The 13,200-nt window shown below is 45.1% G+C and overlaps 1 protein-coding gene across 1 annotated transcript; it reads right to left on the reverse strand.

Annotated features, from left to right (window-relative positions):
- Positions 1–8,551: 8,551 nt before the first annotated feature.
- On the reverse strand, positions 8,552–12,451 carry pim1 (Pim-1 proto-oncogene, serine/threonine kinase). The gene is made up of 6 exons (XM_083656709.1): positions 12,040–12,451; positions 11,350–11,450; positions 11,183–11,233; positions 10,620–10,986; positions 9,687–9,863; positions 8,552–9,496 (listed from the first exon to the last, which is right to left on the reverse strand). The coding sequence occupies exons 1-6, from the start codon at positions 12,122–12,124 to the stop codon at positions 9,297–9,299; spliced, it is 981 nt and encodes a 326-aa protein (XP_083512835.1). The 5' UTR covers positions 12,125–12,451; the 3' UTR covers positions 8,552–9,296.
- Between the last annotated feature and the right edge of the window lie 749 nt (positions 12,452–13,200).

A 13,200-nucleotide genomic window follows, 5' to 3' on the forward strand; every position in this document is an offset into this window, starting at 1 on the left:
TTCTAAAATGATAGCCAAAAAAAACACGTTAACCTTTACAGAACAGTAGGTAAGCACTTAGTGGGCAACATGATAGTGTGACAAAATGGATGTAATGTTTTGAAATAGAACTCAACTACAGTCTATAGCAGTGATACTCAACCCGAGGGTCTCTAGAGCCACACGCGGCTCCTTTATGAGGTAGTTGTGGCTCTTTTAAGTCCTACTTAAAATAAAGAAATAAAAATAAAACTAACGGGTTGAAAGGGACTTTTTGGGATTTTGTTCCTTGCAGAGATTTCTTCCCTTCAATGTGGATCCTGAGGTTGTAACACTGATCTCTAGTGTTATTTTACCCACCTTTTCAGATCTCAGTGATCTCATTCATACGATACATATTGGTATCAAGAAAGGAGGCCATATCTTAGGCCCAGTGCAACGGCAAGCGTTAACTTTGCTAGTTTCTACCACTCAAAATCTTCCTTTTTTTAAATGTAATTACCACTGGGACAGTACATCAAAGGATGTGTTCCAGTGACCCAGTGGTAATTAAAATAAAAAAAATATATATATTTTGAGTGCTAGAAACTAGCAAAGATAAGTCTTGCCCTTGCACTGGGCGTAAGATATGGCCCAGGGTATTTTAAGGAAAAAAGGGATAAAGCCAAAAAGAAATATGCTTTTCTGAAAATAGGATTTTGTTCGTGTCTTTACTTTATGATGAGCTCATATAGTTTACCCACCTATTTACTTATCGCCACATCTCTGAGTGTGATTCCACTACGAAGGTATGGAAAGTGTCTGTGACTCTGAATAATGGAAAGCACTTAAGAATACTCCTACATCTCCTCCTGAGCACAGACGGAGATAGCGGCCAAATTGCTCTGTCAGACCGGTCCCCGAAATCTGCCCCAGTCTGCCAGAGGTGTCAGACGAGTGGTGAGGAGGAAAACTGTTCGCAGTGAAACTATTTAGTGAAGTTTATTGGAACATTCTGCCAGATCATCCTGACCTTAAGAGGGCGCCGTACCCTCAGCCCCGCCGCTGGAGCAAGTGAGACAGACACAGGCTGGCTACCATCCATGACTCCCTCTAAGTTCCTGCGCTTAATAGGAGGATCGAATGTCCTCACAAGCATAGGAGAGTGAAGAGAAATTCCACAAAGTGAGCCCATTTCGCCATTCCTCACTCCAAAAATGGGCACATTTAGGGTTAGGGTTAAGATTAGAATTAGGATGAAGGTTAAGGTAAGCTATTCACCTTATGTGGAAGAGACCGTCTGGCTTGAGAGACTAACAGGAAGTGTAAACACAATCGGAACTTCCGATTGTGTTTACACTTCCTGTTAGTCTCCTAAACCTAGTCTGACTCACATATGAGCAGGTAAAACAGCCGGCGTTTTGAACAGGAAGTGGTGACACAATGGGTCAAGTGGGCGGGGCTACATAAGGTGAACAGGGTAAGGGAATGCATGCCGGTCAAAAGTTTTCCCATTTTCTCCCCAATTGTACTCGGCCAATTCCCCCTGCCCTCCCAGTCGTTGCTCCACCCCCTCTGCCGATCTGGGGGAGAGTTGTAGACTAGCACATGCTTCCTCCCGTACATGTGCAGTTGCCAGCCACTTGTTTTCACCTGACAGTGAGGAGTTACACCGGTAGGACGTAGCCCGTGGGGAGGATCACGCTATTCGCGCTATTCCCCCCAGTTCCCCTCGCCCCCGACCGACCAGAGGAGGCACCAGTGCAGCGACCAGGACACATACCCTCAATCCAGCTTCCCCCCCGCAGACACGGCCGATTGTGCCTGTATGGACGCCCCGGCCAAGCTGGAAGTAACAAGGGGGCTCGAACCTGTAACCCTCATGTTGGTAGGCAGCGAATTCTTTTAAAGCCCTTTGGATCTAAAGGCTCATGCTTCAATGCTTGAAATCAGTTTCTTAGACAAAATATAAATAGCGAAGTTGATCCTATGTATTCAATTTCTTTCCAATGCCTTTGTCTTTGCATCAAGATAAATAGCGGCTACTTCAAATAATCTTAAAATGTAAAATGGTTTTGATTTGTTGAACCAGGTTGTTGGTGCGTGCGTGCCTGGAGGCTCCTGCTGCTTCCTCTTTACCCTGCAACCTAACCTGTTTTGGTTCGTTACCGAGAAACATTCTGGATTCAGGCAACATTTTTATCATCATATCTCGTTCGTGTTCCCATCTCTGGTTGATCCAGGAAGCGTTCCTTCTCGCAGGATGTCGGTTAGGCTCACATGGACATATTTCACAAGGGGTGTGTGTGTGTGTGTGTGTGTACTGTGTGTATGGACAGGCAAATGACTCAACATGGTGATTTTAAGATGAAGCAGGGCATAGTTCACACTTCACACACCCTGCGCTTGTTCTCACCGCTGACACTTGCTCAACACGTGACTTCCCCCCATCGGCCTCTAGGCGGAGGGGAGGACACGCAGGCAAGGTTCCCGGCAATAATATTACCCAACAGGTCGGCTTCAGTGTCACAGTTGGAACAGAGGGTGCATGGGGGGAGGGGGGGGGGGGGGGGTCAGGGAGGGGGGGTTATCTTTCTGTTTCTCAAGAAAGCTGCTTAGTCCTCCATTTACAGGAACAAGACAGAGAGAACAGCCCAGCCCCCCTAGGCCCAAAAAAGACCTTGATAAAATATCACCCAAATTCACACTTTACATTCAACTTTTTTGCCACACCACACGAGTCGGACTCGGAAGAGTCGGACTCGGAAGAATCACGGCCCGTGGATTTGTATACGTTCAGAAACCTGCGTGGAAAGTGGTGCAGCACACTCTACGTGTGTACACATGGTTTACACATGGTTTATACATTTGGCCCCGGCTGGTATGACAGAGCGTCCTCTAGAGAGAGAGTGGCGTCAGCGGAGGACCAAAATGCGAGACTCATTAGCCAATGAACAGCCAGGAATGGGTCTCGCGCTACTTTTGCATGCTAAAATAAAGCTGATAATGTACAATTTGATTCAAGGGGGGGAAAACACCTTTCAGAGTACAACATGAACTGTCTATTTTGCTGCAACTTGACAGTGCTGCTTAATCCAGGACTTTACTTCCTGGAACTCTTGAGAGTAAAAAACTGGTCCATTGGAGTGAATGGAGATGTCGGGACTCTTCTATCTACACGGCTCTGGTATGACACCGCATCGCATCTTAACCCATGATGTGTTCAAAACAGATGATGCATTCACTGATTCATTCTTCTAAACATCAAATTCAAGGACTTGTCGAGGACTTTTGAGGAGCAATTCGCTCAAATTCAAGGAGCCAACATGAGATAGTTTGAGACGAGGATCTGAGAATGTGTGTAGGGAGAAATAAAGACTTTGCAGCAGCTCACAGGCAACAATTAAAGAGAGAGAGAGAGAGAGGGAGAGAGAGAGAGGGAGAGGGAGAGAGAGAGAGAGAGAGGGGGGGGCGTTGAATTAATACTTCTCAACTGCTGTGTTGCAGTGATGGCAAACTAGGTGGTCTCTTGCCTTATTGAGGTTAAGTAAAAAGATGTAAAAAAACAAACATCAATTTCTATTCTTGCCTATAATGAACTGTAAACAATGGCTTTTTTCCTTTATGAACATTCTCCATATGGAATTATCTATAGCTCGAATGCATGGGGCTAGTGAAAAAACGGTTTTAACCTGGGCCTCAGCTGCGGCTGCTATCAAACAGCTCTTGACCTGAACCTGTATGAGAATAGTACTACCATGTATAGTTTCATTTGAACTAACGTTGGGGCGGGAGGGGAGGCTTCAGCACGCCACTTGGGTGGGAGGGTGGGAGGGATTGTATTTCTCTTTTCTTCTCATTTTTATTTTATTTTCTATTTTTATTCTTAGTCCTACAATGAGGACCACCTGACTCTGTCATTGAACTATTCATTGCCTTTTTCCTTGTGAAATAAAATAAAAAATTGATAACAAAACAAAACAAAAATCTATTCTTGCACAAAATATATAAATTCAAGCACTTTCAATGACCCGTGTCTATTTTCAAAAACGCTCAAGGCCTTGATTCCCACCCCCTCCCTCAAAGTCACACACTTTCAAGGATTTCATAGGAGCCATGGGAACCCTGTGCATTTCTCTTTGGCAAAAAATAGCCGACGCAGACGGCACCATGTGTGGGCTATAGATACCGCCGGGCCACATGAGCGCTTGTAGTTAATGTTTTACCCTTTTCGTGTTGACATGCTGATTACTGCTGAACATCATGGTGGGGAAAATACTGATTGTATTATTAGTATTGTTATATTTAGTTCAGTGATGACCTGCCACATAAGGGAAAATCCCACCTGGGTTCTATTTTCTAGATGCATCTAGGTTGGTATGTTGGTAATGTTGCGATCATGTTTCTATGGGGTTGGCTTCACTCGGTCCATGTTGGATCTCAGATCGAATAAAAACAAAATGCAGAAGAAGCAGATCGAGAAGAAGAAGCTCACGTTTCACAGGTTGAACGTGTGGGTCAGTTACAGTGTTGGGCAAGTTACTTTCAAAATGTAATATACTACATATTACTAGTTGCTTTCATTTGAAAGTAATAAGTTACTTTACAATACTACTTTCTGTGTAAAGTAACTCGTTACTTATTACACTACTTTTGCATTACTTTCACCAAAATAACAGCAGCAGCAGAATGACATCGCCGCCCCGGAACCATCCCGAAAAATAATTTCAACCGCCTTGAAGTCAGTGTAAACAATCCAAAATTCTAAATGATATTCTTTTCCTTTGTTATTGTTATCTATAGTGGTTATTTGCATAAAAACACACAGTTTGATTAGGAAATGATTGTATCTTTTTTATTATGTGCTTTGATTTAATGAAATGTAACTCAATTTGTAACTTGAGTTACTTGACAAAGTAACTGGTATAATATTACTTAAATCCTATAAGTAATAAGTTATATTACTGAGTTACTGCTAAAAGTAATATATTACATGTAATATGTTACTTTTGTAATGAGTTACCCCAAACACTGGTCAGTTACTTGTTGTGTGCTGTGTGTGTTGTGCGACAGTCAGTCGTAACAGGGCCAGACGCAGGCGTCTTCACGTGTGATGTGGCGCCTGGTTCTCAGAAGCAGGATGGGAAAGGATGTCGGTGTGATTCACAGAAAACGATCCGTGGGGCCCACCACGTACGTACGTACGGTGCGCTATCTTCTCGTCAGGAACATCTCTTTTGAGTCCCTTGTAGAAAAAGGCAGCATCGGATCAGAGGATTAAAGGAAGCAGAAAACAGCTGCGTTTTCTGAATGCATGTTCGTGATTATAATTGTGTGTGTTTAGGATTGACTCCTCTCGGTGAGGCCGCCGTTATTACCTGCCTATAAATATGTATACAATGATTTGAGTGGATCTAGAACTTGAGGAGGCCTCTTATGTTAGATGCACGGCTGTGCAAGATGATCAGGAACAGATATCGGGGATAGGCTGAGGATTAGCTTGAGCTTGGGGACGTGACCCCCAATGTGTGTGTGTGCAAGCGCACGTGTGTGTGTGTGTGTGCAAGCGCACGTGTGTGTGTGTGTGTGCGTGTGCGTGCGTATACGTGCACGTGCGTGCGTGTTCCAGTGGAGGGCGCATTAGCCGAATCTTTGGGATGATCCTGACCTAACGCCAGCCTTTTTAAAGCTATTATTGTAGCACTGACCCAACACTGACCCGTCTTTTACCCTGTGAAGATCAATCATTAATAATCATTAAAGACCATTTCAATCAATAATACAGGACGTGTCCATCGAAATAAACGTCTCATTTTGCTATATCCAGCTCATGAAAGTGTTACCTGAAATGTTCTTACTTGGTGTCTGGGTGTCTTGGTTTCCCCCCCGCCAGTAAACAGGAAGTGGTGGGTTTTGTTTCTGGCAGCAGCAGCAGCAGCAGCAGCAGATTGTAATAAATAGAAAAGGATGTTATACTGAGCAGCGATAGCCACCATGATGAGTCTGAAAACACAATGAAACCATGCCCTCATTCTAATCCTGATGGCTGGTAAAGACAACTGTATTCACCTGAAAAACATGATCGACTTTAGGATAGGAACACGTTTCCCTCCTAGTCCTGCATTTCGCTTAGGTTTTGGATACCGAAACCCAGTACCACTATGGTAGCGGTCCCTTCTTTACAACCCGGGAACCGAATTGCAACACAGATTTTAGGTGGCTCATTTCGGTGCCATGCCTGAGTGAAATATCCCCCCTCCGGTGCTCCGACACCGGCGCCCCACGCACCTTCACTAACATGATGGTTTGAAAAAATTCACTTAAATTAATCTTTTACCGGTATTTCAAAACAGTATCAATAAAAACAGTGTCGGCACCGGTACTATTTTAAAAGTATCTTTTTAGCACCGGTGTCGGAAAAATATGAAACGATACCCATCCCCAATTTTTCTCCAGTACCATCTCAAGAAAGATTGGCGACGAATGAACTGACTGTAGCCAATTACTTTATACCAAGTAACTGATGTAGTAGTTGTAGGTCTTATTAGTTATTAGTAATGTATATATATATATATATATATATATATATATATATATATATATATATATATATATATATATATATATATATATATATATATATATATATATATATATATATATATATATATATATATGTATAGTATTGCAGCAGGTGAATGTGAAATTCAGTCAATGACAAATCTTCTAAAACCTGTATATCCTACAAATAACAGAGCACTCCCTCTTCTGTGTGAATATGACTATATTATCCATTCATTAGTATTATTATTATTATATTATGCTGGACCAATGTGTTAATGACGTCCTCCTAATTGCTCACATTTTGTAACTGAAAGCCATTGTGTGTGTTACCACTTTTCTCTAGCAGACACTGCCTCCCCCCCCTTTCTCTGGCTCTGTCCTCATCTAACTCTTTTTCTATGTACTACGACTACTACCCCTTTCCTCGAAGGTGTCAAACAGGAAACTTGCAGAGGTTGTGCAACTGAGTCAGACTCAGGAAATTACAACTGTGTTTGAAATGTACGCTCTTTTTTTTTTTCATTTTTTTTTTGGTTACAAAGGGCGGGAAACTTTGAGGTTAAATGTCTACAGTCATGTGTGTGGAATGTGCCAGGCAGCCTTGTTTAACCTCTGGATTAGGTGATCAACCTGATCTAGTCATAACGTTCGCTCAACTTTGAAACTTGTACAGCCACGCATGATGACGACGAATTCCACTGTAACATTTGAAGCAATGCAAAGGAGACAGATGTAAAGGTTAAAAAAATATTTATTGAAATCGTATAAAAATAGTTTCTAGCATAATTTACAATTCTAATTTGAATGGGGGGGGGGGGGGATTCCAAGCCGCAATCATGCAACTAGGGGTGAAGTGTCTCATTCGCTCTCACACACACACACACACACACACACACACATACAGATAGACACACACACGCACGCACAACTTCACTCCCAACATTCTGAATTCACTCACTCGGACAGCAGACAACAGAGAGTAACACGACCAGTTACCATCAGTAGACGTTTCAATATTTAGATACATTAAGATGGAAGTGCTTTCGGGACTATATTTACACATTATTATTTACATGACATACACAAACATACACACGACGCATCTGCTCTTTCAAATTCCATGCCATAAATATGGTCAAAAATTCATTTTCTTTCCATTTGTGTGTGTTGTGTTTTTTTAAATAATCTGTGGGCCCTTCAATAACTGTGGAATGAAATATACGTATAGCCGAAAAATTCTCTTATAAATAAATAAATAATTCCACGACAAAAGCTCTTTTGAGTGAGAGGAAAACAACTCACAGCAATAATAAATACTCTTATTATTTACAATTCTTCACCCCCCCCCCCCCTAAAAAAAAAAAAAAAAAAAAAAAAAAAACGTGAGGCACTGTTAAAAACATATTAAAAAATAAAATAAAATCGAACTGAAGAGCAGATGATATATGTATTTCGGTATGGTGTGGTTGCATTGCTGTGTGCGTTCAGGTTGGCTGTGAAGGAGCGGTCGCCGTAGCCTTGTTGTGTGTACACAGACAGAGGAGGAGGAAGTAGTAGGGTAGGGTAGAGGGGCGTGGCGTAGTGACAGAGTGAGGTGAGGTAAGTCCAGTGTTCTATGATGTGTTTGCACAGGTTGTTGCCCGTAGCGATGAGGTTGTCTGGTTGGTAATGACATATTGGGAGCAGTAGACGTTGCTGCGGTAGTAGTGGTTGTAAATAATGGCACGGGCTTTACTGATCTAGGCCCATGGAGTGGAATAAGAAAAACCAGCAGAAAGGAACAAAACTGTATAAAGCCTTGTAAAGAATAAGGGACAAAGAAAAGGCATCAAGAACCTCGCCTTTTGTCTGTTTTCAGAAATTCAAGTATTTCCAGGGTCTCCCCCAACAATCACACAGAAGGCACTTTTTTTTAAATAACGCTCCGCTTTGCCACTCCCCCGTGCTCCTCCCACTCTGCAGTGACAAGAGAGAGAGAGGGAGAGAGAGTACAGTGTAGGTAGAGTTTACATAACTTGGACTGTCCGCTTGCCGTTCAGCTGAGCTCGTGTTGTAGACTGATCAACACTCAGAGTCCAGTGGAGATGTTCAGCTGAGCTCGTGTTCTAGACTGATCAACACTCAGAGTCCAGTGGAGACGTTCAGCTGAGCTTGTGTTGTTGTAGACTGATCAACACTCAGAGTCCAGTGGAGATGTTCAGCTGAGCTCGTGTTCTAGACTGATCAACACTCAGAGTCCAGTGGAGACGTTCAGCTGAGCTCATGTTGTTGTAGACTGATCAACACTCAGAGTCCAGTGGAGATGTTCAGCTGAGCTTGTGTTGTTGTAGACTGATCAACACTCAAAGAGTCCAGTGGAGACGTTCAGCTGAGCTTGTGTTGTTGTAGACTGATCAACACTCAGAGTCCAGTGGAGACGTTCAGCTGAGCTTGTGTTGTTGTAGACTGATCAACACTCAGAGTCCAGTGGAGACGTTCAGCTGAGCTCGTGTTGTTGTAGACTGATCAACACTCAGAGTCCAGTGGAGATGTTCGGACACCGACTCGGTCCGACGACGAGTGAAGAAAACCCAACGAAAAAATCAAGTAGTCGGGGTGTGTTGCGGGGAGGGAGGGATGGCGGGTTCTGGCCCGCCAAGGTCGTAGAGTAGGACAGGGTTTTTTGTCACGACCCCCCTGTCTCCTCTTGAGTATAGTCCTTCCACGTTGCCGCCCCTTCCTTTCTGTTTCAAGTCTGTCACATAAATAAAGTCTTTGATGACAAGTCTCTTCCGTCACTGGGCCACGGTGACGGCGGCGGGCTCGTGGCTGATGCTGTGCAGCCGGATCTCCGCGGCCGTCTTGTCTGTCTGCACGCTGGACGGCACCACGGACGAGGCGCTGCCCTGCAGCCACGAGTGGTTGACGATGTCCTCGAAGGAGGGCCTGTCGGCCGGCCGCAGGGCCAGACACCACTTGATCAGCTGCTGGCACTCTGGGAGGAGAGGAGAGGAGAGAGTCAGTCAGGAGAACATCACTGAATAGCTGTTGCGCCTGACTTCTGTTGTTTTGAGGTGAATTTGCCTACGACCAACGCAGTCTAATTTTCATCCTACACCTCATTTCCATTTTTCAAATGACTAAAAAAAAAGGAGGAGGGGGGGGGAGTCGCACTGTGAGCTCACCTGCAGATATCCTCCTCCGGAAGAGGACCTGTCCCCGTACAATCTCCTCGTCGTGCTCAAACGGGATGTCCCCGCACACCATGTCGTACAGCAGGACGCCCAGGGACCAGACCGTCGCAGAGCGGCCGTGATAGCGGTGATACTTGATCCACTCAGGCGGGCTGTACACTCTTGTGCCTGTCGGGTGGGAGGAGAAAAAAAAAGACAGGTTTAAAAACATGACTATGCGCCAATAAACATAATTATCTATAAATGAAAAAAAATCGAAGAACCAATGCAGTCATGCGCCTGTCTCCTAATGCATGATCATTCCTAATGTGTTAGTCACATGAAGGGTTGGATTCTCATTCGCCAGGGGGAAAGCTTGGATTCTCATTCGCCGGGGGGTTAAGTGTTAAACAAGGAGCAGGCTTATCTGCTGCGCCTGCTTCTACTGAGTCTATTATGCAGGCTCAGGTGCCAGGAAGCGTGTGTGTGTGTGTGTGTGTGTGTGTGTGTGTGTGTGTGTGTGTGTGAGAGAGGGAGAGGCAGTGTGCGTGGGAGGGGGGGAGCGGACATGTGACTTTTGTTTACAAACTTTGAGTTGTAAAAATGCCGCTCCTCTCCCACAGGGGGCGCCAAAGCCAACACAATTTTCTAACTACGCCTCTCCAAATGGAGGTGGGGGGGGGGGGGTATCACAGATGACACAAGGCTATGCATTTCCACCGTGGTCGGTCGGTTCCCAAAGTGAGGTGTGGGGGCCCCACGAGGGGTCCTGGCACATTTGGAGGCCCCAAATAAATGAGGGATGTTTTTTTTTAATTTGAGATACTGGCTCATTTTAATCATTTCATTAATTGAACAGCTGTTAGCAGCTTAGGAACTCCCTGGTGTAACATTAGGGGGGGGGGGTACTCGAACGCATCGCAGCCTGTTGTGAGCATCACTCACCGTCAAAGTCCGTGTAAACGGTGTCCTTGAGCAGGGCCCCCGAGCCGAAGTCGATGAGCTTCATCTCGCCGGTGCGGAGGTCGATGAGGATGTTCTCGTCCTTGATGTCCCGGTGCACCACGCCGCTGCTGTGGCAGTGGCGCACGGCTTCCAGGACCTGGCGGAAGAAGCTCCTGGCCAGCTCCTCGGGCAGGGCGCCCTTCTCGGTGATGAAGTCGAAGAGGTCCTTGACGTTCTCGGGCCGCTCCATGACGATGATGAAGCTGTCCGGCCTCTCGTACCAGTCCAGCATCTTGATGATGCCGCGGAAGCCCGTCCCCACCTTCTTCAGCAGCACGATCTCCATTGGCACCCGAGAGCCGTTGGGCTGCAAGGACAGCGATACAGATCCCATGTTTACTACACAGACACATGCTCAAATACATGCTATAAATGCAAGAACCTCAACCCATATGGGGGGAAAAAAACTATAATATTGTCAATTATAATGGCTTTATAACGACCTTATGACACTTTCAAGTATTTTTAATGATCATAATATTTGAGTATGAATCGTTGCTTACCAGCTCTCCCCACTCGGAGACCCTATCCTTGGCTACGTGTTTGACAGCAACCTATACAGAGCAGAGGAAAAGAGGAAACGTCAAAAACCATAATAATCCAAACAACCATATATTCCAAATGAGGCGGAAAAACGATTGATATGAAAGCAAACTGAATGAATACTAACCGGAGCACCGTCGGCTGTCCTCGTACCGGAGTAGACCGTGCCAAAGCCCCCGCTGCCCAGCACCCCGCCGACCGTGTAGAGCTTCTCAAAGCTCTCCTTCACTGGAAACACAATGTCAACACAGCCGGTCAAAATCAGCAGCAAACTATCTCCTCATAGCATCATATCAACGAGCGTCTATCGGGTAACATTATATAGCAAAGCATGGTGCACTATCCCGACCTTAGCGTGTGTCAAAAATGTCAAAATGTGTTGTTTTTTGTTATTATTATAATATTATGTTACAAAAATGGCCGAAATTGACTGGAAGGCAGTGTAGGTTAATGTTTTAAAAAAAATAACGTTTTATAATTATAACGCAACCATCAGAGGTGCAGTCAAGTCGTGATCCATGCCTGGTAATTTAATAATAATAATAATAACAATAATAATGTAATAATGTCTGCCTGTCCAAAATAAAATGTGATCTATTCGTAGAAGCAGGTGTGGTGGTTTTACTGGTAAACGCTGTAAAACGCAGGCAGCTTGAGTGAAAAGTCGCCCTTGAGAAAGAGCAGATAAGAGCATGTGGAGGGACGAAGAGGAGAGGAGAGGGAGCAGACAGCACAGCCATTGCTGCCTGCAGCCCTGCTCCGCTCCGCTCTGCTCTGTGGCGTCCTCCATGACAACATTGGAAAAAGGGCGTCTAACCTTGATGAACTTGGAGCTGGATTTTCGCCGGCATATCGACGGTGGAGATGTGCGCCAGAGAGTTGAGCTTCTTGGACAGCAGCATTCCTGTGGGAAGTATCCACGAAGAAAAGAGGCAAACGACGGTTTTTTTTCTTTATCCCCCCTTCTTGTTTTGATTTGAACTCTGTGTAGTTTTTATTCCGATATCACGGGTCTCCCTCGCGCGTCCACGTTGCAGGGACAAAAATGCGGTCGGGATCCTCTCATCGAGATCGGGGAAAACCGCTTTAAGATCCAGGGCAAAAATAATAGCCCCCAAAACTCCGGTCCAGTCTATCTCAAAGGTAAAGCAAAAGTCACAGTGGTTGCTCCGCAGTGTTTTGTAAACAAACGGGCTAAATTCAAAATATCAACAGACAAAGCGGCTGTGTAGACGGCTGCCTCGCTCTCAGACACACCGGCTCTTGGAAACAAGGACTGGGGGGAGGACGGTTATAAAGCCATAGTAAGAGGGCGGGATCATAGGCTTCTTTTCCCACCCATTTCCGCTCTGTGCACCAATCGGAGCCGAGATGCGCTTTTCGAGAGCCTGTCAATCACGCGAATGAAAATAAAGGCAACCTCATAACCGGCCAGACACAGACGTGGCGGGAATCGAAACGCGCCAAAAAAAGGGGGGCAGAGACAACAGTTATGAATGCAGGGTGGAGGGAGATGCTAATTCAAAGCCAAGGTCCCCCTCCTTTTCCCGTCCCTTCTCTTCTCTTCGCGGGAAACTGACTCAGCCAGGGAATAGAAAATGAGCCAAGTGTTACGATCATGTGTTATTATGATCATGTGCTTATCTTAGGTGCAGATTATGAAACTAGTTTCTCCATTCTATTATATTCTATCATTTAGGCTACAGAAATATGCAGTTGTGCAATTTGATATCCGATCTCATATTCTTCTCTTCTCTCTCTTCTGCTTGTGTTGTTGTGTCTGCATTGAAGTCAGAGACTGTTGCTGCTGGCTGCAGTCAGTGACGCAGCCGCATGGCTTCAGCGTAGAGTAGACCATGTGTAGACCGTGGTGGTGGTGTAGACACGGATATAGGCGCAACCTGGGGGCAGTTCATCAACTGCATTCCTATTCTAGCCCCCCCCCCCCACCCCCGCGCTATTTACCTGATTGTTTTCC

This window comes from Poromitra crassiceps, assembly GCF_964638095.1.
Source record: "Poromitra crassiceps genome assembly, chromosome: 20".
NCBI classification, from domain to species: Eukaryota; Metazoa; Chordata; class Actinopteri; order Beryciformes; family Melamphaidae; genus Poromitra; species Poromitra crassiceps.

Coding starts and splice junctions, on each gene's coding strand:
- pim1 (XM_083656709.1), bottom strand. CDS start 12,124: ATGCTGCTGTCCAAGAAGCTCAACTCTCTGGCGCACATCTCCACCGTC. Junction 10,987..11,182: donor TCTCCGAGTGGGGAGAGCTG/GTAAGCAACGAT, acceptor CTGTCCTTGCAG/CCCAACGGCTCTCGGGTGCC. Junction 9,864..10,619: donor CGTTTACACGGACTTTGACG/GTGAGTGATGCT, acceptor CCCACCCGACAG/GCACAAGAGTGTACAGCCCG.